The sequence below is a fragment of the Gigantopelta aegis genome, chromosome 3 (assembly GCF_016097555.1).
Source record: "Gigantopelta aegis isolate Gae_Host chromosome 3, Gae_host_genome, whole genome shotgun sequence".
Taxonomy (NCBI): Eukaryota; Metazoa; Mollusca; class Gastropoda; order Neomphalida; family Peltospiridae; genus Gigantopelta; species Gigantopelta aegis.
In genome coordinates, this window is record NC_054701.1 from 86,977,930 (window position 1) to 87,001,272 (window position 23,343).

The 23,343-nt window shown below is 38.8% G+C and overlaps 1 protein-coding gene across 2 annotated transcripts in view; it reads right to left on the reverse strand.

Moving 5' to 3' along the window:
- Window positions 1-11,484: 11,484 nt before the first annotated feature.
- The window catches only part of LOC121369247 (sodium- and chloride-dependent GABA transporter 1-like), a 38,900-nt gene continuing 27,041 nt past the window's right edge, over window positions 11,485-23,343 (reverse strand). For both annotated transcript variants that reach the window (XM_041494203.1, XM_041494204.1), the window contains 7 exons: window positions 20,897-21,000; window positions 20,166-20,290; window positions 18,392-18,636; window positions 17,538-17,640; window positions 16,858-16,958; window positions 16,184-16,351; window positions 11,485-15,193 (listed from right to left, as the gene is read on the reverse strand). In XM_041494203.1, coding sequence (XP_041350137.1) covers window positions 15,080-15,193; window positions 16,184-16,351; window positions 16,858-16,958; window positions 17,538-17,640; window positions 18,392-18,636; window positions 20,166-20,290; window positions 20,897-21,000 — 960 coding nt within the window. In that variant the 3' untranslated portion in view covers window positions 11,485-15,079. The remainder of the gene's footprint in view (window positions 15,194-16,183; window positions 16,352-16,857; window positions 16,959-17,537; window positions 17,641-18,391; window positions 18,637-20,165; window positions 20,291-20,896; window positions 21,001-23,343) is intronic.

Consider the following 23,343-nt stretch of genomic DNA (forward strand, 5'->3'; position numbering starts at 1 on the left):
ATCAGATGTATCATATGGTTTGTCGCCATTCAAAATGTGTGTGTGTCAACTAGATGCTCTCAACCTATAGTCAATCACTACCATGAGTTGCATATCCTAAATATTAGGGGGACTAAAGGGAAAAGGGCACTTGAATATATTTAGGGGGGACAGGTCCTCACCCACCCCCTCCCGGATCTGCTGCTGAACTGTAGATCATTACACAGGAATCTTCACCATGACTACAATAGACTGGCTTACATAGACTGGATTACATAGACCGGATTACCTAGACTGGATTACATAAACTGGTTTTTGTATTGGAAATGTGTCATAGATATGAAAGTCAGTAATGGGAAAATTAAAATGTTCGAAAAATCTGAAACTGGTATGATGTTTGTAGTAAATAAATTTGATTTATTTTTAAAAAGTGTTTAGTGAGACCAAAATATGTTTAGTGAAACCAAAATCCAACAGCCTGAAAGGTAATTTGGTTTGAACAGTGTTTATTACCAACATACAAATACATTTGGGAATGGCCAAAAGGCAAAAGCCTACAACACTAGTTTAACATTTCTGATCCAGAATGATCAGGGAAGATCACTCTCATCTGATTTTTTAACAAGTGCAGTAAATGTACTATTATACACACAACTACATATCATTTATAAACCCATTATACTGCAGTTTGTGTGATACAAGTGCCAAACTGGCTGGCTTGTCTTCCCTTGTTGTATATGTTTATCGTATTGTGCATGACTTCATACATAACAAGATTTCGTTCATAACAAGATTTCCTTTTATGTTGATTCTTTTTCCCCTGTAGTCTAATAACAACAATAGGATAGTATAATATGCTTTGTCTTCGTGTTCCTTGCTTGGATGTGGGTACTGACAGAAAGGTGCTTTGGGAAGAAGTGTGTTCTAAGTTTTCACTTGATATAGCTTCTGGTCAGTGGAAAGATGTCAGATATACAAATAATGAAGAATGGAAGGGGATATAGGTTCTGTCATGGAACGTTTCTTGTGCGTGTGCAGTCTAGTTGTATGCTCAGTAAACATATCCACAAGGATAAGCTTTCCATTGGACTGATACACTTTTGCATACATAATGACTGAGTATTAATTTTCTAGGCAATTCTCATTAGGATGGTCTGTCATGGTTTCTTATTAAGTCTCAAAATGTCCTCCTTTGTCTCAATAAAGTCTCCTTTATGTCTCAGTAAAGTCTCCAGTGGAAAGATGACTTATCATTGTGGTTTAAACTTCAGTTCACTTTCATTTGTCTATGTTAGGGGTTTTGGGGGTTTTTTTTTGTTTTGTTATTATTACTTTGTAGTTTTCACACAACAGCTTTGCCACACTTGCCAAAATAATTTTGTCCAAAATTGGCCATTGCAAGTCATTCTCATTGTGTTGAGAGTTGAACAGTATTTTATATATACGAACATCTGTAGAGGGATGTTCTGAGTTCATCTGGTCTTTGTATGCTTTGTTTATGATGATCATCCTGGAAAAGGATTTGTTGACTTACGAAGGTCATGTAAGCACAAACATTATTATGACTTTTTCTGTTCTTTAATACTCTTTGAACCTACAGGGATAGAAATTTTTTAATTTCATTTAATGATTACCTTTTAGAAAGCTACAGTTTGGATCTACAAACTCAGATATGCTTTAATTTTTGTTAGTTATTCATTTTGATCTACAAGTTGATGTGGACCTTTCAGTTATATCCTTATACCCATTGGACCATTTAGTTCAGTTCATTATTCCATTGAAAAATCGATACAATTTAAATATACAAACTCAGCTGAGCTTTTGTTTTCATTATTGTTTTTTTTTAACAGTAACAATTTTGATGTGGAGTTAAATTTAATTTTCAGTATAGAATGAGGACTTGGTGATTGATTTAAAATTGTTTAGTGAGATCAGTAATCCAACTTGAAAGGTAATTTGGTTTAAACTGTTTAGTTTCAATTAGAGTTACAATTCCGAATGTATTTAGTCCAAGTGGGCTTTTATTAAGTATTTGTGATTATTAGTGTCCAGTGAGACCTCTCCAAACTGGGCACCCATAGCACCAAGTAAAATGTCCAGTTTTAAGGGGTATCTGGTTTAGAGAGGTTCTCTTCTGTACTGATATTTATAAAAAAAAACACGTCCGGTTTAGAGGAAATTCTGATTTACCAAGGGTCTTGTTTTGAGGGATTTTGTAGTATTTTAAAATGGATCATTTTGGGAAAAAAAACCCATGATAATAAATAAATAAATTGTCAATGAAAACTTGTAGAATGTACTGAGAACTGTGAATATTGTGGTGCCTCTCATCTTGTCACAGCCACATGTGATAATTGCTGAGACAGTTCTCATCACTGATCACAATTCTATAGCTTTGGTGTGGAACTGACTGGAGGATGGTAATTCAAAAACATATATTCTGAGTTTGTCTCTGTCATATACTTCATATTAAGAAAGTGCTTTTCATTTATCATGTATATACACATAATTATATATGTGGAACTGAATTTACAAACTCTGTTTATGTCTTATACGCATGTGTAACCAGACCTGTCAACCCTTAGTCAAGAGAAAGCAGGAGGTGTGTGTTGAAAAAGCAGGAGATTTTGTCAAAAAACAGGAGATTTTTTAACTTCACACAATTTAACCCAAATTCGCAAGGTTGTTGTAAACATTATTACAATAAGTTATATGAACACTACATAATGTCATATATACTTGTTAACCATAGATCTTGGCTTCAAAAAAAAAATTGTTAATTAATTAATTTAAAAAAAAATATATGTGTGTATATATATTTCTTTTTAAAGTTTAAATATTATTGTGATTTAATAAAAAAAAATGTTTTAAATCTCTTTTATCCAAAAATGTTAAGAACATTAACAAGAAATAAAAAAATTTAATTAGTACATTTACGGCATTACACTTACAGGTTACGTTACATCATCATTTGTGGTTAGTGTACCCAAATTCAAGAACCCAAGACAAATTTATATAAATCTTATAAATTAATATTCAGTTTTTACTATAATGAGGAACAGTGGCGTGGTACTTATTTAAAATCATTATAATGATGCAATAAACATTGTATTTCCATTAATCATAAGCAAAACCTCATTACGGACATTGTGTGAAATATACGGGAATTATACCCATTTCCGTGGATAACTTTATATCAAACACAACATTTATTAATTGTAAAAAAAAAATCTATTGAAGTGTACATTTGTTACCAACATTTTACTGCACAAACATACAAAATTAACTGACACAAGTATGTTTATATAGCTAACTGGTATTTTCTTTGTCTTGCTGTGACATGTGATTTTAACATTGTGTGTATTGCTGTCAACTCTGGTACTCCCTTATGTTATTTTGGCAAAAGGGGATCAATTTTTTTTTTTATGCCTACAAAAATGTCATTTAACAGGAGAAATTGTCTCCTGCACAGGTTGTCAGGAGATTTGATCAAATACCAGGAGACTCCTGCCGAATCCAGCAGGGTTGACAGGTCTGTGTGTAACTACATAGATTTACAATGCTTAAACACCTGTGCTTAAGGAAAATAGGCTTTGTTAATTTGTCCCATATGTCTTGTTTTGTCTCCTTTTATTGGTAATGCAGTGGATTCTGTCTAGACTGGATTCGTGTACAATTCACACAATGCTATATTTAAAGTGTTGTTCAGGTTTCTAATAGAATAAATGATACAGGAAATATTTTGTTTTTACAATGCAACCATCCCTAATCACTTTGAAAATTGATTAGCAACTAGTACTTAATGTTTTAGAATAATATCTCAGGCAAATCATGGCACAGTATTGAACAAAATGTTTCCCATGATAATATGTGCTATAAATGTTCAAATGTACAAATGCAAGTAACATGGTCGATTTCAAAATACCTAATAACAGTCATATGTGATGTTTGGTTTAGACAGGTTCCAGTTTAAACAGTGTACATTGTTGTTAGCAAATGTCATTTTGTAGTCTTTACTATATTACTTTAAACTATTACATGTACCGGGGTATATGTAATAACATTTTTTATTATATATATATATACATATATTTAGGTGTGTTTTTTTCTTTTGCTCTTCACATTTTAACTACAGTACTAAGAGGAGGAGTGCTGTTTTATTTAACATGTATGTATGTATGTGCAGTTTGCACAGTGTTATCAAAGTACAGATGAAGCATAAATGAAATGTATCTGAAGAATATATGGTTGCTATGATTATAGAATATATATGCTGTTTAACGGTTGACTGTTGTGAAGTGATATATAGTGTTCTCTGATGGTTGACTGTTACAAAGTATGCCTTGTTCTTTGTTGACACCTGTGAATTATACGGCATTCTTAGACATTGTTTAGTATATGTCTGGGTGTTTTCTTCTTTTTCTAACAACTTGGATAAAATACTAATTATTAAAGTCTGACAGTGTTGAAAAAATATTTTAGGGTATTTTTGTGATTTTTATTAGTGTCTGAACTATTTGTTTTGTTTTTGTTATTACTGTCCCAACCTAAAGCCATGCACAAAAGAATATATATTTTTTACAACTAAAAATGAAGATGGTAAAAGTATAACTTTGGCTTGAAATGTTACATAATTATTATACCAAACTTTATGTGTACAATAACTCTGTGGTCCACCCTCAGTGTTGTGCTCACTTTAATATTGGTTCAGCATGGTGTCCTTGTTGATATCTTGTAACATTTTAGAACTCATACCACAGGTATTGTTTATCATAAAAACATTTGTAGTTATCATGTGATGTAAGACAGTGTCACATGATCTTTCTTTGGCAAACATATCCAATGCAAAAGATGTTCAACTTCTCAAAATATGCTTGTACATGTACCAATATTCCATCTGGAAGAAATTGTTTGTTAATGCTTCCAAATCTTTTTTATAGTTTTATCTTGTGTACATATTTGTTAATATGATGACATAATAATATATATATATATATATTTAACATATTTATTGCAGATCATATATTGAGAATGAGTGCTATAGTTAATTCACATATAGATCTGTACTGATTAAATGTGTACTGTTACCACATTGCCATCACTGTCAAACTTTTGTTCAACACAAAATGGTAGCAATCAATTGAGGATGGTCCAAAATTGATCACATGGAGCAGAATGTAACTTTTGTGTACCCACCACCCACAAAATAAAAAAAATATTTCAATAAAGTATGCCTAGAGAACAAACTGAAGCATACCCACAAGGCGTAGTATAATAAAAGAAATGATGTTACCTCCCACCTCCCCATGTTTTTAATTCTGGAACAACCATCATTGTATTGATGAATTATAATTACTCTGAATTGATAAAGTAAAATGTTTTCCAACCATACCTATATATGTCATGTCATGTCATAGGGTTTTACGTGCACATTCAGAACAAGCTGTTGTAGCGCACACCTGTCGTGGGCACAAGAGCCGGCATTGGTCGGCTCCTCCGTCCATGACAGGAAAGTATACCTATATAGTTTAATGTTCTATTTAAATAGTTTCCTTTGTCGGTTTTGGCGGGATTTTTTACACAACACCCATGGGTGGCAGTGTGGTATAACAAGTGTTTGTATTACACAATACCTGTGGGTGGGTGGCAGTGTGGTATAACAAGTGTTTGCATTACACAATACCCGTGGGTGGGTGGCAGTGTGGTATAACAAGTGTTTGTATTACACAATACCCGTGGGTGGGTGGCAGTGTGGTTATACAAGTGTTTGTATTACACAATACCCGTGGGTGGATGGCAGTGTGGTATAACAAGTGTTTGTATTACACAATACCCGTGGGTGGGTGGCAGTGTGGTTATACAAGTGTTTGTATTACACAATACCCGTGGGTGGCTGGCAGTGTGGTATAACAAGTGTTTGTATTACACAATACCCGTGGGTGGCAGGGTGGTATAACAAGTGTTTGTATTACACAATACCCGTGGGTGGGTGGCAGTGTGGTATAACAAGTGTTTGTATTACACAATACCCGTGGGTGGGTGGCAGTGTGGTATAACAAGTGTTTGTATTACACAATACCCGTGGGTGGGTGGCAGTGTGGTTATACAAGTGTTTGTATTACACAATACCCGTGGTTGGATGGCAGTGTGGTATAACAAGTGTTTGTATTACACAATACCTGTGGGTGGCAGGGTGGTATAACAAGTGTTTGTATTACACAATACCCGTGGGTGGATGGCAGTGTGGTATAACAAGTGTTTGTATTGACTGCTTGCTGTATGACTGTAATCAGAGAATACTGTACATAACGACCATATTGAGAATATCTGTAACCAGAAGTGTGTGATGAGGATGGAGCGAATCTTGTTTTTCTCATTAAACTTGGTTCCTCCAAACATTTAGTTGTTGTTGATGTTGTTGGGGGATGGTATTTTCCTATTTGTTTTCTTTCTTTTTTTTTTCTTCTTTTTTTTGGGGGGGGTGTGTGTATTTCTGTAAAATAGTTTGTTTTGTTTAATGACACCACTGGAGCACATTGATTAATTAATCATTGGCTGTTGGATATCAAACATTTGGTAATAACAAAACCATATCTCTGCACAAGGCAGAGTCAAAAGGTAATTCAGCAGCCGAGATTGTTTTCATGTATCGCTGTCAGGTGCGTGGGCTGGGTGTAGGCCAGTGGTAAAGTGTTTGCTTGATGCGCGGTCGGTTTAGGATCGATCCCCGTCGGTGGACCCATTGGGCTATTTCTCGTTCCAGCCAGTGCTCCACAACTGGTGTAACAAAGGCCGTGGTATGTACTATCCTGTCTGTGGGATGGTGCATATAAAAGATCCTTTGCTGCTAATCGGTAAGAGTAGCCCATGAAGTGGTGACAGCGGGTTTCCTCTCTCAATATCTGTGTGGTCCTTAACCATATGTCGGACGCCATATAACCATAAATAAAATGTGTTGAGTGCATCATTAAATAAAACATTTCCTTCCGCTGTCAGGTGCCTTATCTATAGGACTGCCACTCCCCAGATCCTTTTCAGGCTGATACCTGGTCAAGTTGCCTATAGGACTGCCACTCTTCAGATCCTTTAAAGGTCACTGTATCATGGAGTGTCATGCAGGAGTACCACTCCTGAGATCCTTTACAGGCTGTTACATCGTAAAGTTGCAATGTAGGAGGACTGCCACTCGGATGCTTTACAGGCTGTTACATCGTAAAGTTGCAATGTAGGAGGACTACCACTCCTGAGATCCTTTACAGGCTGTTACATCGTAAAGTTGCAATGTAGGAGGACTGCCACTCGGATGCTTTACAGGCTGTTACATCGTAAAGTTGCAATGTAGGAGGACTACCACTCGGATGCTTTACAGGCTGTTACATCGTAAAGTTGCAATGTAGGAGGACTGCCACTCGGATGCTTTACATGGCTGTTACATCGTAAAGTTGCAATGTAGGAGGACTGCCACTCAGATGCTTTACAGGATGTTACATCGTTGAGTTGCATGTAGGATGACTGCCACTCGGATGCTTTACAGGCTGTTACATTGTTGAGTTGCATGTAGGAGGACTGCCACTCAGATGCTTTACAGGCTGTTACATTGTTGAGTTGCAATGTAGGAGGACTGCCACTCAGATGCTTTACAGGCTGTTACATCGTTGAGTGGCAATGTAGGACTGCCACTCGGATGCTTTACAGGCTGTTACATCGTAAAGTTGCAATGTAGGAGGACTGCCACTCGGATGCTTTACAGGCTGTTACATCGTAGTTGCAATGTAGGAGGACTGCCACTCGGATGCTTTACAGGCTGTTACATCGTAAAGTTGCAATGTAGGAGGACTGCCACTCGGATGCTTTACAGGCTGTTACATTGTTGAGTTGCATGTAGGAGGACTGCCACTCGGATGCTTTACAGGCTGTTACATCGTATGCTTTACAGTTGCAATGTAGGAGGACTGCCACTCGGATGCTTTACAGGCTGTTACATCGTAAAGTTGCAATGTAGGAGGACTACCACTCCTGAGATCCTTTACAGGCTGTTACATCGTAAAGTTGCAATGTAGGAGGACTGCCACTCGGATGCTTTACAGGCTGTTACATCGTTGAGTTGCAATGTAGGAGGACTGCCACTCGGATGCTTTACAGGCTGTTACATCGTTGAGTTGCAATGTAGGAGGACTGCCACTCGGATGCTTTACAGGCTGTTACATCGTAAAGTTGCAATGTAGGAGGACTGCCACTCATGCTTTACCTGTTACATCGATCAATGTAGGAGGACTTCGGATACAGGCTGTTACATCGTAAGTTGCAATGTAGGAGGACTGCCACTCGGATGCTTTACAGGCTGTTACATCGTAAACAATGTAGGAGGACTGCCACTTGATGCTTTACAGGCTGTTACATCGTAAAGTTGCAATGTAGGAGGACTACCACTCGGATGCTTTACACGCTGTTACATCGTAAAGTTGCAATGTAGGAGGACTGCCACTCGGATGCTTTACAGGCTGTTACATCGTAAAGTTGCATGTAGGAGGACTGCCACTCGGATGCTGTACAGTAGGAGGACTGTTACATCGTAAAGTTGCAAAGTAGGAGGACTGCCACTCGGATGCTTTACAGGCTGTTACATCGTAAAGTTGCAATGTAGGAGGACTGCCACTCGGATGCTTTACAGGCTGTTACATTGTTGAGTTGCATGTAGGAGGACTGCCACTCGGATGCTTTACAGGCTGTTACATCGTTGAGTTGCATGTAGGAGGACTGCCACTCGGATGCTTTACAGGCTGTTACATCGTAAAGTTGCAATGTAGGAGGACTACCACTCCTGATGCTTTACAGGCAATGTTGCCACATGCTTTACAGTTGTTAGTTTGCAATGTAGGAGGACTGCCACTCGGATGCTTTACAGGCTGTTACATCGTAAAGTTGCAATGTAGGAGGACTGCCACTCGGATGCTTTACAGGCTGTTACATTGTTGAGTTGCATGTAGGAGGACTGCCACTCGGATGCTTTACAGGCTGTTACATCGTAAAGTTGCAATGTAGGAGGACTGCCACTCGGATGCTTTACAGGCTGTTACATCGTGTTGCAGTTGCACTGTGCTTTACAGGCTGTTACATTGTTGAGTTGCATGTAGGAGGACTGCCACTCGGATGCTTTACAGGCTGTTACATCGTAAAGTTGCAATGTAGGAGGACTGCCACTCGGATGCTTTACAGGCTGTTACATTGTTGAGTTGCATGTAGGATGACTGCCACTCGGATGCTTTACAGGCTGTTACATTGTTGAGTTGCAATGTAGGACTGCCACTCGGATGCTTTACAGGCTGTTACATTGTTGAGTTGCAATGTAGGAGGACTGCCACTCGGATGCTAACTGCCACTCGGATGCTTTACAGGCTGTTACATCGTTGAGTTGCATGTAGGATGACTGCCACTCGGATGCTTTACAGGCTGTTACATCGTTGAGTTGCATGTAGGATGACTGCCACTCGGATGCTTTACAGGCTGTTACATCGTTGAGTTGCATGTAGGATGACTGCCACTCGGATGCTTTACAGGCTGTTACATCGTTGAGTTGCATGTAGGATGACTGCCACTCGGATGCTTTACAGGCTGTTACATCGTTGAGTTGCATGTAGGATGACTGCCACTCGGATGCTTTACAGGCTGTTACATCGTTGAGTTGCATGTAGGATGACTGCCACTCGGATGCTTTACAGGCTGTTACATCGTTGAGTTGCATGTAGGATGACTGCCACTCGGATGCTTTACAGGCTGTTACATCGTTGAGTTGCATGTAGGATGACTGCCACTCGGATGCTTTACAGGTTGTTACATTGTTGAGTTGCATGTAGGATGACTGGCTTAATAAACCAAAACTGGATCAGAATAGAGTTATATGGTGCACAAATCGGTATTACAACTGATTATATCAGGTGTTCACAAAGGGTAAGCATATCCTGCTCCACTGGTGGTAGTCGTCATGGACATAATTTATAGTCAAGTCCCATTGCTTTTCATTGAGATGTACATGACTTTCACCAAAAAGATTACAAAGGAAGTACAGGTAGAGTATTGCATCAAACATCATTTTAGTTGGTGATGCATCATGCATGTTGATGTAATTTTAAATATTGTAGGTGCCATTTGTAAATGTCGCATTTCCTCTCTGAATATTGTAGGTGTCCTTTTTAAACGGTGCATGTCCTCACGAGAATAACTTAGTATCCGCTCCTGGGATATAACCTGGCTGTTGGTGAGAGTGCACTCTTCAGATTCATAGGATCAATCAACTGGGATGCGGTATTTCATCCCAACCAGTTCCCCACGACTGGGACATCAGCTGCCATGGTGTGTGTTCTAGCTGTTTGAAAATACATGTAAACGATCCTCTCATTTTCTTTAAAGTATTTAAAACGTTAAATGTCTTTGTTTATGTGTAATGCCAGGGTGGGTTGGAACGTCGCTTGTATTGGTTCTATTATCAAATGTTAGCATCGATAGCAATGGGAATTCATTTGGGATGAAGGGACACATATTTGTAGAAGCATTCTCGGAGTACTGTTAAAGCAATATACATGTCCCCTACGTTGTCCAACGCATTGTCTTATCTCTTTAGGTTCACGGGCTATAACTGAAAAATGGATAAATCGCGATGCATTACCAAAAAAAAAAAAAGCCTGTAAGACAAATTTCTATCTTTTAAGTTCAAGGACCATAACACTGTGAAAAAAGGGTAAATTGCCACGAAAGTCAAACTTGATCTGTAACAGAACATGATAAAGCTATACACAAAATTTCATCGCAATATCTTTAGGCATTGCAAAACAAAAATTCAATTTCTTTATCTTCTAAGTTCATGGGCCATAACTCTTGTCAAAAATGGGTAAATTACCATAGAAGTCGAACTTGATCCGTAACAGTACACAATAAAGCTACAACAAAATTTCAGCTCAGTATTTCGGTACATTGTGAAAAAAACCTATTCGGAAAACTATTTGTGGGACAGACAGACAGATAGACAGAAGGACAGAGACTAAACCTGTTAGGATAATCGTTATCAAGGGAAATAATTTTACTGTTATTGACAAACTGAAATGATCTAGTTGCCTCCCTTAGCCCATGGATACAATCTCATAATGTTGCAGGTGTGTGCCGTTTGATGTTTGTAGGGGGATGAGTCATGTTACCCCTGGAGGGGTTTTGACTCCCGAACACCCCCACCCCGTACACGCACCTGATAAGAAACGAAACTAAACTTACACACGCTCACATTCATAGTCCGAATGGTTGGGGTGGTGACAATCCTGGGATACAGGTTGGGTGTACAGTGTTCTATATCCTATCACCAGTCACTGTACTTTGTGACGTAATATGTGAATTCATGGTAATCCCACAACAGATTTAATAAACTACGACGCTGTAACAAATATTCCCATTGTAGCCTGATTTAATGTCTACAATAGTTGCATAGGGAATATTAAAAAAAAAACCAACAACACAAAGCTACATTGAAGTTTTATTAAATAATATTGACAGTAAACTAGAAAAAAATCAACCGTCTGGTTTGTAATTATATATTTATCAAAGACCATGAACAAAAGTGGAACACAAGCAGGTATTACGAGACGTAATCAGCAAGTTCAAAGCCTAACCCTGAAGGGTCAATCCTACATCTATCATTTGTTTTAAGGACATGAAGTCTGATCTAAATGTCTGGAAATATGTAAAATTTAGGTTCGTTTCTTTTCTGATCAATTGTATGTTAACTGTTTCACGTCCTAGTGGACACGAAAACTAAAAACATCAAAATCAAGCACCGTGTCGTTATTGCATTGTTAACATGAGAGGAAAAAATAACGCCTTCGGAGAGTCTCCTTCATATTTGAACTCTGTTGACGACGACCCCAGGGCTGACAGACCTTCCACATTGGTAAGCCAGGAAAATGTAGATGCCATAGAGCGAATTGTGATGAAGGGTTGAAGAGTGATGGAGCGACAGATACTAGGCATTCTGAGGATCAGTTATGGATCATCGGAATTCATTATCTATGAACATTTGGCTACGTGTTAAGTCTGTGCTCGTTTGGTCCCAAAATGAAGCCAAACCAGATTGTTCAGAGGAGAATCGCAAGCTGTTCAATCTGACCTGGGAAAATACTAAGCAGCGTTTAGTAATCAGGGATGAAATATGGATTTATCACTATGACCCTTTGCCTTCGTTCGATGGAAAGATCTGAATTCTCCAACACCAATGAAATTCAAGGACCAAGATCATGTGCACCATTTTCTGCTATGCTGAGGGACTAATCTATACCGATTATATACCTCGGGATGTTCACATTACAGTTCAATATTAACTCATTTGAACGACAAAACCGTAATATATGGCTAGGGACGTATCTTTGCACAGTGCGGAGTCGAATGGATATTTAGCAAAATAGTGCTTGATTCCGTGAATCTCTATTAAATGCCTCGTCTATATGAGAACAGCTACTTCTGAAGAGATTCTTTAATGACGGTTTCATCCCTCTTCAACCGCCAAAAGGAGGCCTGCCACTCACAGAATAATTTACTAAATCAAAACTAGGACCGGACAGAGCTCATCAGAATACGTACAGCTGTGATGACATACACTCATGAATCACTGTCGTAGCAGTGATGATATCAGGTGTTCGCGAAAGGTGAGCATATCGCTCGGCAAGGGTTACAAATGTGGCTCTGCGAGACTGTGTATTCCAGTTGTTTTACCCACTCATTCCCCAGACCTGGCCCCTTTTGACTTCGACCTATCTCCCAGTTTGAAGGGTCACCTCCTTGGTAAGCGTTACGAGGATGGCGATCAGCTCAGTCAGCTACAAAGAGTGGTTAAACGAGCAAGATAAAACCTTTTACTCGAGTGGCTTAGAAAAGCTTCATGAACGTTTTAACTAAAGTATAGCTTGTTCGTGGTGACCATGTTTAAAAATAAAATTAGTTATATTTTACTGTCGTTTCTGTTAGCAGGTTAGGCTTAAAACGTTTTGATCAACCCTCGTACATTGTTTGGAAATGTTACTCCTTTTCTACTATGTTTTCTTGTACCACCTTGTCACTCTTCCTGCAGACTTGTATTGGCAGATGCCAACTATTTTACAACACCGTGACTAGTGAGGTAGGGGCAGTACCCCCCTCCCCCCCAAAAAAAAATAAAATAAAATAAAAATAAAATTAACAAGTGCTCTGTCTTTTTTTTGTGCCATTGTAGAATATTTCAATATTCTGTAATACCAAATATTTTTTCAGTCCGATATGTCAGGCTAGGTACCACCGTTTCACCTTTAGTTAGTTGCAGTTTTAATGTACACTGTCGTTAATTTTAAAACATGCATATGTACTAACTACGTTTCACGTAAAATCAACGACGTATGTAAATACTCCAAAATGAGGTGGTAGTTTACTTCAAAACAAGAATATTTGGCAGACTATGCTTCCTAAATCCCTGAAATATCCTACAATCAATTAAACATTTTAAAATTCAGCAAAGATCCCCGATAAGGGTTAGTACTTGCCGTAGTACACATGGCACATGATTTGTGGTCTAATTATTGTAGCTAGGCGTTGAAGAATTCCATGTTTTAAGTACTACCAGTAGTGTTACTCACAAAAGACATGGTTTTGAAACTGTCTGTAGTCTCCGATGGATACAACTATGACAAAATTATGTTCAGGCATATTAAAAGAAAGACATATATATGAATTTGGACAGGTATGGTATTAGTGTTCTTAGAGTTTTAATTTAATGATAGAAGCAAAGAAAGTTGTATATTTTTGTTAGAAACGTTACGATACATTTTAATTTTATAACACAATGAAACATTTGCAAAATTGTTCATGCTCCTAAATAGTTTAATTCCGATAACGTATCCTGTTGAGAATTGGCTAATTAATTATAATTACAGGAGGATTGTGTCTGTGAATGAAAATTGTTCACTTTTACGGTAACACGTCCCAAAACTATACTCTAATGTGAAATAGGTATGTGGACAAAACTCAAACCAAACTGCGTGCTTTTCACTACAAACATACAATTTTTGCATTTAGCTACAAATGCATAGTCATGTGATCGACAACAATAACTGGTTTTCTTCTACCTCAGCTTACACAAGTATACACACACGAAATCATATAAACACTACGTACACCCAAATACATCTCTACGTAACATTGGAAGAAAAACAATTTCAAAGCTTTCTTTAGTATGAATATGTGAAAATATCTACATATTATCATTATTAACAAATGGAACATATATAAAACTGTCGATTAAAATGACATTATATAATACACTAAATACATAATTTAATAACAATTTTGATATAATCATGAATAAATAGTTGTTTACAATTCCTATTGAGTAAATTTTATTAAACAACATATATAGATTAAAGAAACTGACCCTAGCAAGCAGACAGTGTCAAATATTGTTGGCTATTACAGCTGCTTAAATTAGCCTTCTTTTTAAAAACGTTTTTGTTTTCCTTTTTTATTAATTTATTTTTGTTTAAATCAAATGCAACTCATTTTGGTCATCCTGTCGTTCGTATTGGCTCTAAACACACTTTAGACATCGGCAACTAGGGTCAGTGACTTTAAAATGGCAAACGTGTATTATACGTTGCATCTAAAACTCGGAGGTACTTTTGTTTTATCTACACATAAACAACGCAAAAACAGTACATGTTAATTCATCAAAATACATAAACGTTGATGGCGGTTCTTGACAACTACAAATTAAAGGGACGCGTCTGTGCTCCAATGATGTTTTATAAAGTCTGGACATCCACGGTCAAGACATGTTTTTGTATCAAACAGTGTATGGACCAAAAGCTTTCAAAAAGTAGGGGTCTCATACAAGTGTTTGTTTTGTTGACTCTTGTATACGAAACTCTTATAACTCCATTAAACGCAGATATTTCCTGACTACAATTGACTCGATGTAACCATCTGATGTGTTAGAGATGTTGTACAAATTAGTTACGTCCTGATCAGGTTCCAATCCCTGGTGACAGCTGCTTCAGAGCTACGACGTAGATGTCGACCCAGCTGCTGACGTCGTTGACTACAACCTCGCTATTCCGTCTGTCGTTATTCTCGGGATGGTGGAATATGGAGGGGGCTGGTTTGCATCCTCTCGCCGAAAGTCGACATTCGGTCGGAACAATTCCTTCATCCTCTGTATAAAATAAGCAGAGATCACCACGTGAATGACGGGCGTGGACGAGGACCATGGGTATGAATTTGAACAACACAAGTGTAATACATGAGCAGGGCCGTATCTCCGCACAATGCAGAGTCGTATGGGAAGTTCATGAATGGTGGCTGATTTTCATGAATCTCTGTCTGTCTGTCTGTCTTTCTTTCTTTCTTTTACTTATTTTCGTGCTTATACCAAATTAAGGTTCAAACACGCTGTCCTGGATCCTGGACCCACATATCAGCTATCTGGGCTGTCTGTCCAGGACAGTGGGTTAGTTGGTTAGTGGTTAGTGAGAGAGAAGAGGGTGTAGTGGTCTTACACCTACCCACTGAGTTATTAAAACTCGTTCTGGGTGGGAGCCGGTATTGGGCTGCGAACCCTGTACCTACCAGCCTTATATCCGATGGTTTAACCACGACACCACCGGGACCGGTGAATCTCTATCTAGTGCATCATCTATAAGAGGGCAGCTACTCCAAGGAGATCCTTTACTGGAGTTTTCATCCTTCTTGCGCTGCCACAAAGAGGACTGCCACTCCCAGACTAGTTTACTAAATCAAAACTAACACCAGACAGAGCTCATTTGAGTGTGATACTTTAGTTATTTATTATTCACAAACTAATTTACTAACATACATGTCAAGTTGGCCTTTGATTTTGGTCGGTGTACGACGCTTATCATAAAATGTAACTGATAGTTTGTTAACGGAATTTGAATTATGACTTCAGCACCTAGGGTCAAACTTGACACGGACCCGAGTATCCGACATTTACCCTAGATGATAATGCGACTAAGGAATAAAGTAAACTAACATTATGCATCTTACTGCCAGCGCTGAACATGGATACCAAATCATGCCCCATTGTATTGCATTCCACACATTCGACTTTTGTGAACAGACTCGAGTCTTACTAGACTCTGCCCGTGTTCGAGTACTCGTGGACACCCTATCAGCAAGCACTCACCTGTCGTAGAGAGCCTTTCGTGACAATGATCTTGTACACCATGTAGGCGGGGATGATGCCCAGCGATGACATGATCTGGAAGATGCCCACCACGTGAGCCCACGTCGGGAACTTGTAGTTGATATACGTCACTGGGGTAAACGTCGTCAGACTGAATATCACTATTCCCTGTGGGGGAAATATGTTCCAGTGAGTGTGATAAATATAGGAGCATTTTTATATACGGCGATGCTACGTTGTCTGTCATTACATTGCGCTATTTCATACATTAAAAGCTGTTTTTCATATTCCTTGACGAACTTTTCAATCAAAGCTGTTTAATAATTACGTAATATTTTAATGTTTTGTACATATATTTGTATGCTAGTTTCATTCTGTTATACAAAACGAAAGTAGTTAATGGGTTCGCATAATAATATTAAAATGTTAGGTACAACTATTCAATATTAATACATTTGTTTGTGTTGTTCTTTTTAAATAATTTTTTTGTTGTTGTTGAGGGCTTGGGCGGGGTTTGTGGGGGGTTTGTGGGTTTTGTGTGTAAGTATATATGTATGCCAGTTTATTTCCACTGTACAGAATGGAAGGGTTTAAAGAGTTTTCATAATCTTATGCATTTCCGTAAAAATATTAAATAATAAAAAACGATTGGTTAGTTGCTGCTGCCCACTTACCAGTGTGATGGCGGGAGTGGTAACACACCAGCATATTTTCCAGTAGAAACTTGGGTAGAATCCAAACATCTCATTCAAGTTTTCATAGAAACGATTCACACCTGGGTTTTTGTTTTTAAATCAGAAAAAGTTTTAGCATTATTAAACAATTGGCCTGCACAGATCTATCTATAATTGAAAACATATTTTACTGTATATACTATATATATTCAAAAGTTATCCAGTTTCAGAGGCCCTCTTCTAATTACAAATATTACAATAACGGTGACAGTAATTTTCAATCAATCAATCAATAAAGTATCTATCATAGTGTGGTCATTTTTAGATACGAAATCAGTTAAGTTAACTTTTAAACAAAATACATATAAACATAAATAAACATATACATAGATAAAAAGATACACACGCACACACACACACACGCACGCACGCACGCACACACACGCACGCGCGCGCACGCACGCACGCACACACACGCACACACGCACACACACACATACACATATATATATATATGTGACGTGTATCACCTAACAAAAGTAATATTATTAAATTACTGTAAAACACTAAGCAAATTTCAATAATCACGATTCTGTTAAGAATGTAAAGGATACATTATGGCTATAGTTTATATGTATGTTGGCATCCTGGTCCAAATTGAACTAATATAAACATCTTACCATAAACCCACGCAACCGCTATGCACTCGAAGAATGTGAGAAGCAACAGAGCAAACCCGCTGGCAGAATATGTGTCGAATATTTGGAAGACGTACATCCCACCCTGGAATAAAACATTTATAGTTGAATGACTTATAATAGTATCAGAATATGTGTCGAATATTTGGAAGACGTACATCCCACCCTGGAATAAAACATTTATAGTTGAATGACTTATAATAGTATCAGAATATGTGTCGAATATTTGGAAGACGTACATCCCACCCTGGAATAAAACATTTACAACTGAATGACTTATAATAGTATCAGAATATGTGTCGAATATTTGGAAGACGTACATCCCACCCTGGAATAAAACATTTACAACTGAATGACTTATAATAGTATCAGAATATGTGTCGAATATTTGGAAGACGTACATCCCACCCTGGAATAAAACATTTACAACTGAATGACTTATAATAGTATCAGAATATGTGTCGAATATTTGGAAGACGTACATCCCACCCTGGAATAAAACATTTACAACTGAATGACTTATAATAGTATCAGAATATGTGTCGAATATTTGGAAGACGTACATCCCACCCTGGAATAAAACATTTACAACTGAATGACTTATAATAGTATCAGAATATGTGTCGAATATTTGGAAGACGTACATCCCACCCTGGAATAAAACATTTACAGTTGAATGACATGTAATAGTATCAGAATAAGTGTCGAATTTTAAGTTAGATAGATATCACACAAACTGTCAGAGAATCAAGTTCGTCAAAGGAAGGCAACTTGACGGCAGCCGAAACATTGGGTATAGTTGTTGTAACGGTATAAATGAAAATACATGTATATACCTCTGTAACCATGGACAGTCCGATGAGATAGGACAGAAAGCACACGCCTCCTATGAAGAGTTCCCGGTGTTTTCGCAGGGTGTGTGGGTACTCGTCAATGAGCGCCGTGAAGAAACCCTCCATCGTGCAGAACTGGCTGTCCATCCCCAGCATCAGCATCATCAGGAAGAACAGGATCGACCACAGGGGCGAGATGGGCAGCTGGACCAGGGCTGACGGGTACGCGAGGAACGTCAGTCCCGGACCTGGGGACAAAGCCAAATTCACATCACACTGTCAGCAGTGTTATCAGTGGCGGATCTAAGGGAAGCCCCCCCCCCCCCCCCCCCCGAAAAAGTCTGTAACAGTTATATTTTTATCAGCCGACTTAGTGCCACCGATGAGCACCACTCTACGACGTTCAAAATATAGTTATATTTTTATCAGCCGACTTAGTGCCACTGATGAGCACCATTCTACGGCGTTCAAAAAAAAATATATATATATTCATTTTTTACGTTGGAGAATCCGAGGAATAACTAATAAAAAGTCAGAACCCCTAAATGGATTTTTTGGATCCGCCACTGACCATAGTGGAACTTTTGAAATATAGAAGACAAAATGTTTATGAGAGCCTGATCAGCCCCGAAATTAGGTGATGGATTAATAAGCTCAGCCTAGCCAGCCCCACCTGCTTTTGGTTCAGTGATTAATGTTACATTTTCATAAGGCGAAATAGGCTTATTTATTAACCCCAACGAACTACATTACATTAAAGGAACAGACCCTAGTTTTTAAACACATGGACCCCAGTTTCAACCCGTAAAAATGGACACTAAGTTTGGTTAATTTACAAACCTGAGTCTGTGACGTCGAAATCCCTTAAAACCAGACTAAAACGCAACTCCATAACCGTTACTTCTCAGACGCACGTGCGTTTTTAAAAATATGAAAAATGCATTTTGTGGTATTAGAAATATCAGGATGAACAGAAAAACTTCGGTTGTACGAAAAGGGATAATCTAAATAATAAAATATAAGTAATGTTTTATTTCAGTGATCATGAACGGCTCTAATAGTAAAAAATATTACTTAGTTTTTAAAAACTAGGGTATGTCCCTTTAAGGTTACATCTTCGTTTTTAAAAAAAACACCCAATTGCCGACGACTAATGAGTCAATATGCTCTAGTGGTGTCGTTAAATAAAAATAAACTTTGACTTTTGCTATTTAAAATCCTAGATCTGTGTCTGGTAACATTTCTAAAGCAGACGTTGCCGTTAAAGACATTGAGTGGTATTATTCATTGCTCCCCTAATGAATTTATGGGGAGCCATTTGAGAGTTTATCAGTTTGAACATTGATATTTAATCCTTTCGTAGTACTGTTTTCTTTAAGGAAATTTAAAAATTACTCTCCTTGGACTAATCCCAGGGGAGTGATAAGCAGCCAGAGTAATAGCTCCCTTTAAACGGTGTGGTCTGATAAAATGAAATTAAAGTCTGCTCAGAAGCATTTCTACGCATTGAAAATCAAAAGATCAATTTACACAACCATTGCATAGGAAGCAATGGACTCATCTCGCTAGTTTTCCATGTGGAAACATTCCTATTAATAGCCATAGATCGAATTTTGTTTTAATGTCTGCTTACTGCTCTCCGCGCCCGCGCCTTCGTAAAAAACCGCGGACATGGAAAACAGCCCTAATTTAGCACGGCGGTTCTGTATTATGGTATTAAAATCCTAATGTTTATAAACGGTAATTCACCAAACTGCCACACGTGATGACATCGTACCTGATGCGACGACCTTGGACACGGGTTTCTGTTGTTCTTTGGCCATGAAGCCGACGACGGAGAAGATGACGAATCCGGCGAAGACGCTTGTCGAGCTGTTGAGACACGATATCAAGACGGCGTCTCTGGAAAACAACAACATCGTGTTTTCATACTATTCGTAGGGCCGTACTTACTCTAAAATAATCGCCGTGGCAATGAAAGCCTGTAATACGTTGGTGATATCCCAAAACTATAATTATAAAAACTATAAATTATAGTGCTTGGAAAGAAAAAAGTGTTTTATTTTAACGACGCACTCAACACATTTTATTTACGGTTATATGGCGTCAGACATATGGTTAAGGACCACACAGATTTTTTTTAGAGGAAACCCGCTGTCGGCACATAGGCTACTCTTTTACGACAGGCAGCAAGGGATCTTTTATTTGCGCTTCCCACAGGCAGGATAGCACAAACCATGGCCTTTGTTGAACCAGTTATGGATCACTGGTCGGTGCAAGTGGTTTACACCTACCCATTGAGCCTTGCGGAGCACTCACTCAGGGTTTGGAGTCGGTATCTGGATTAAAAATCCCATGCCTCGACTGGGATCCGAACCCAGTACCTACCAGCCTGTAGACCGATGGCCTAACCACTACGCCACCGAGGCCGGTTATAGTGCTTGGAAAGCCCGAACACTGATATGAGTGGTCTTGTTAACTGTGTTGTGTATTCACTATTAAACCTACTTGTAGACGTTGTTGTGGAACTTGTTATAGCTGCCCAGCGCGATCATGGTTCCGAGACCTAACCCGTACGAGAAGAGGATCTGTGAGGCAGCGTCGATCCACACCTGTGTAATACATAGATAATATCACATGAGTGACATGTAGATATTACTACACGAGTGACACATAGATAATATTACACGAGTGATATATAGAATAATATTACATGAGTGATAGATAGCTAATACTATATCAGTGATATATAGATAATATTACATGAGTGATACATAGATAATACTACATGATTGATACATAGACAATACTACACGAGTGATACATAGCTAATACTACATGAGTGATAGATAGCTAATAACTACATGAGTGACGCATAGATAATATTACACGAGTGATAGATAGATAATATCACATGTCTGATACATAAATACTACTACACGAGTGATACATAGCTAATACTACATGCATGATACATAGCTAATACTACATGAGTGATATATAGATAATACTACATGCGTAATACATATAGATAATACTACATGAGTGATACATGTACTACTCAAAAGAATTTAAGGGTCAGACGAGATTTTCGACCTTATTTTCTGAATGTCAGTTATATTAGCTAGACCATAATGTCACGCATGGTATTGTTCCATTTTGACGAAAGTGGGTCTAAGCAACCCATAAATGAATTAAAATCCACTGTCATTGACACTGTCGACTAGTTCTAATGGCGAAAACATGCTTACATTTGCACGTAAATTAGGGCGAAAGCGAAAGGTCTGCTAAGTGCCCATAACTTGCTTTTTCACAAAGCGCTTCATTTGCACGCTTTGCACATGTATTCCATGTTCCCAATGCTGAATTTCCGTATAATTGGAGCTTGCGTTCGTGTACGGTGCACACTACAAATTCGACAATGGTACGACTTCAACTGACTATCGAAGATCGAGGAAGGGCTATTGCTTGGCTTCAGGATGGCAATACGCAAAGAAATGTTGCTCTGAGACTTGGTGTCAGTCAGAGTGTCGTTGGCCGACTGTGGCAACGGTACCAAGCAACAAATTCTGTTCGAAATCGTCCACGTTCGGGAAGACCCCGAAGCACTACAAATAGAGAGGACCGCTACATCACCAATATGGCTCTACGTCAACGCACAACCACTGCACGCCGATTACGTGACAATCTGCGGACTGCGACTGGAACTCGAGTGTCTGATCAAACCATACGCAATCGTCTGAGAGCCAATAATCTACGCTGCCGTCGCCAGGCTGTTCGACCACCACTCGTACCACGTCACAGAACGGCCAGACGACACTGGTGCACGCTTCATCTGCGGTGGCAACGTGTTCAGTGGGGTCGAGTGATGTTCACTGATGAGTCCAGGTTTAGTCTCCAGTTCAACGACGGTCGGGTTCGTGTCTACAGACGTCCTGGGGAGCGCTTCGCTGACGTTAACGTTAGACAACGTCACCGGTTCGGTGGTGGCAGCGTCATGGTGTGGGGCGGCATCTCTATCCACCACAGGACCCCCCCCCCCCCCTCTATGTGGTGGATGGCAGTCTGAATGGAATCCGCTATCTGAATGAGATTATCCGGCCGTTGGTTCTTCCAGGCCTTCAGCAGATTGGCGGCGGGGCAGTTCTGCAGGATGACAATGCCAGATCCCACCGCGCCAGGGTGGTAACGGACTTTCTCAGACAACAAGGTATCGCCAGGATGGATTGGCCAGCATATTCGCCTGACTTGGCCCCAATAGAGTACGCCTGGGACGAATTAGGCAGGAGAGTTCGGGATAACCATGCTCCTCCGGCCAACCTTCATGATCTGGGTCAACTTCTTATGGCAGAGTGGCAGGCCATTCCCCAAGAGTTCTTCAGACGTCTGATCAACAGCATGAGGCAACGATGTGTCGAGTGTATTCACGCCAGGGGTGGATTCACACACTATTAAACGAATGTTCTAATGTGTAAAATCCATGTTTGACAACCTTCAACTTTGACAGCATGTCATGTGACTTTCTTGTATACAGTGACGTTTATTTGTGGGTTTTTGTAAATATGGAACAATAAATAAAAAAAATTGGTGTAGTTTACATCATCAATCTAATACACTCTGAAACTTATTTGGTTATAAATTTTTGACCCTTAAATTCTTTTGAGTAGTATATATACACACATATATATATATATATATATATATATATATATATATATATATATATATATATACACACACACACACACAGAGAGAGAGAGAGAGAGAGAGAGAGAGAGAGAGAGAGAGAGAGAGAGAGAGAGAGAGTATTACACGAGTGATACATAAATAATCTTTGAGCGGCTGCTAAATAACAGCGTCAATCCACACCTGCATAATACACAGATACTTCTACACGAGCGGTCACTAGATGTTAACGTCAATACACATCTGTATAATACACACATAATACATGA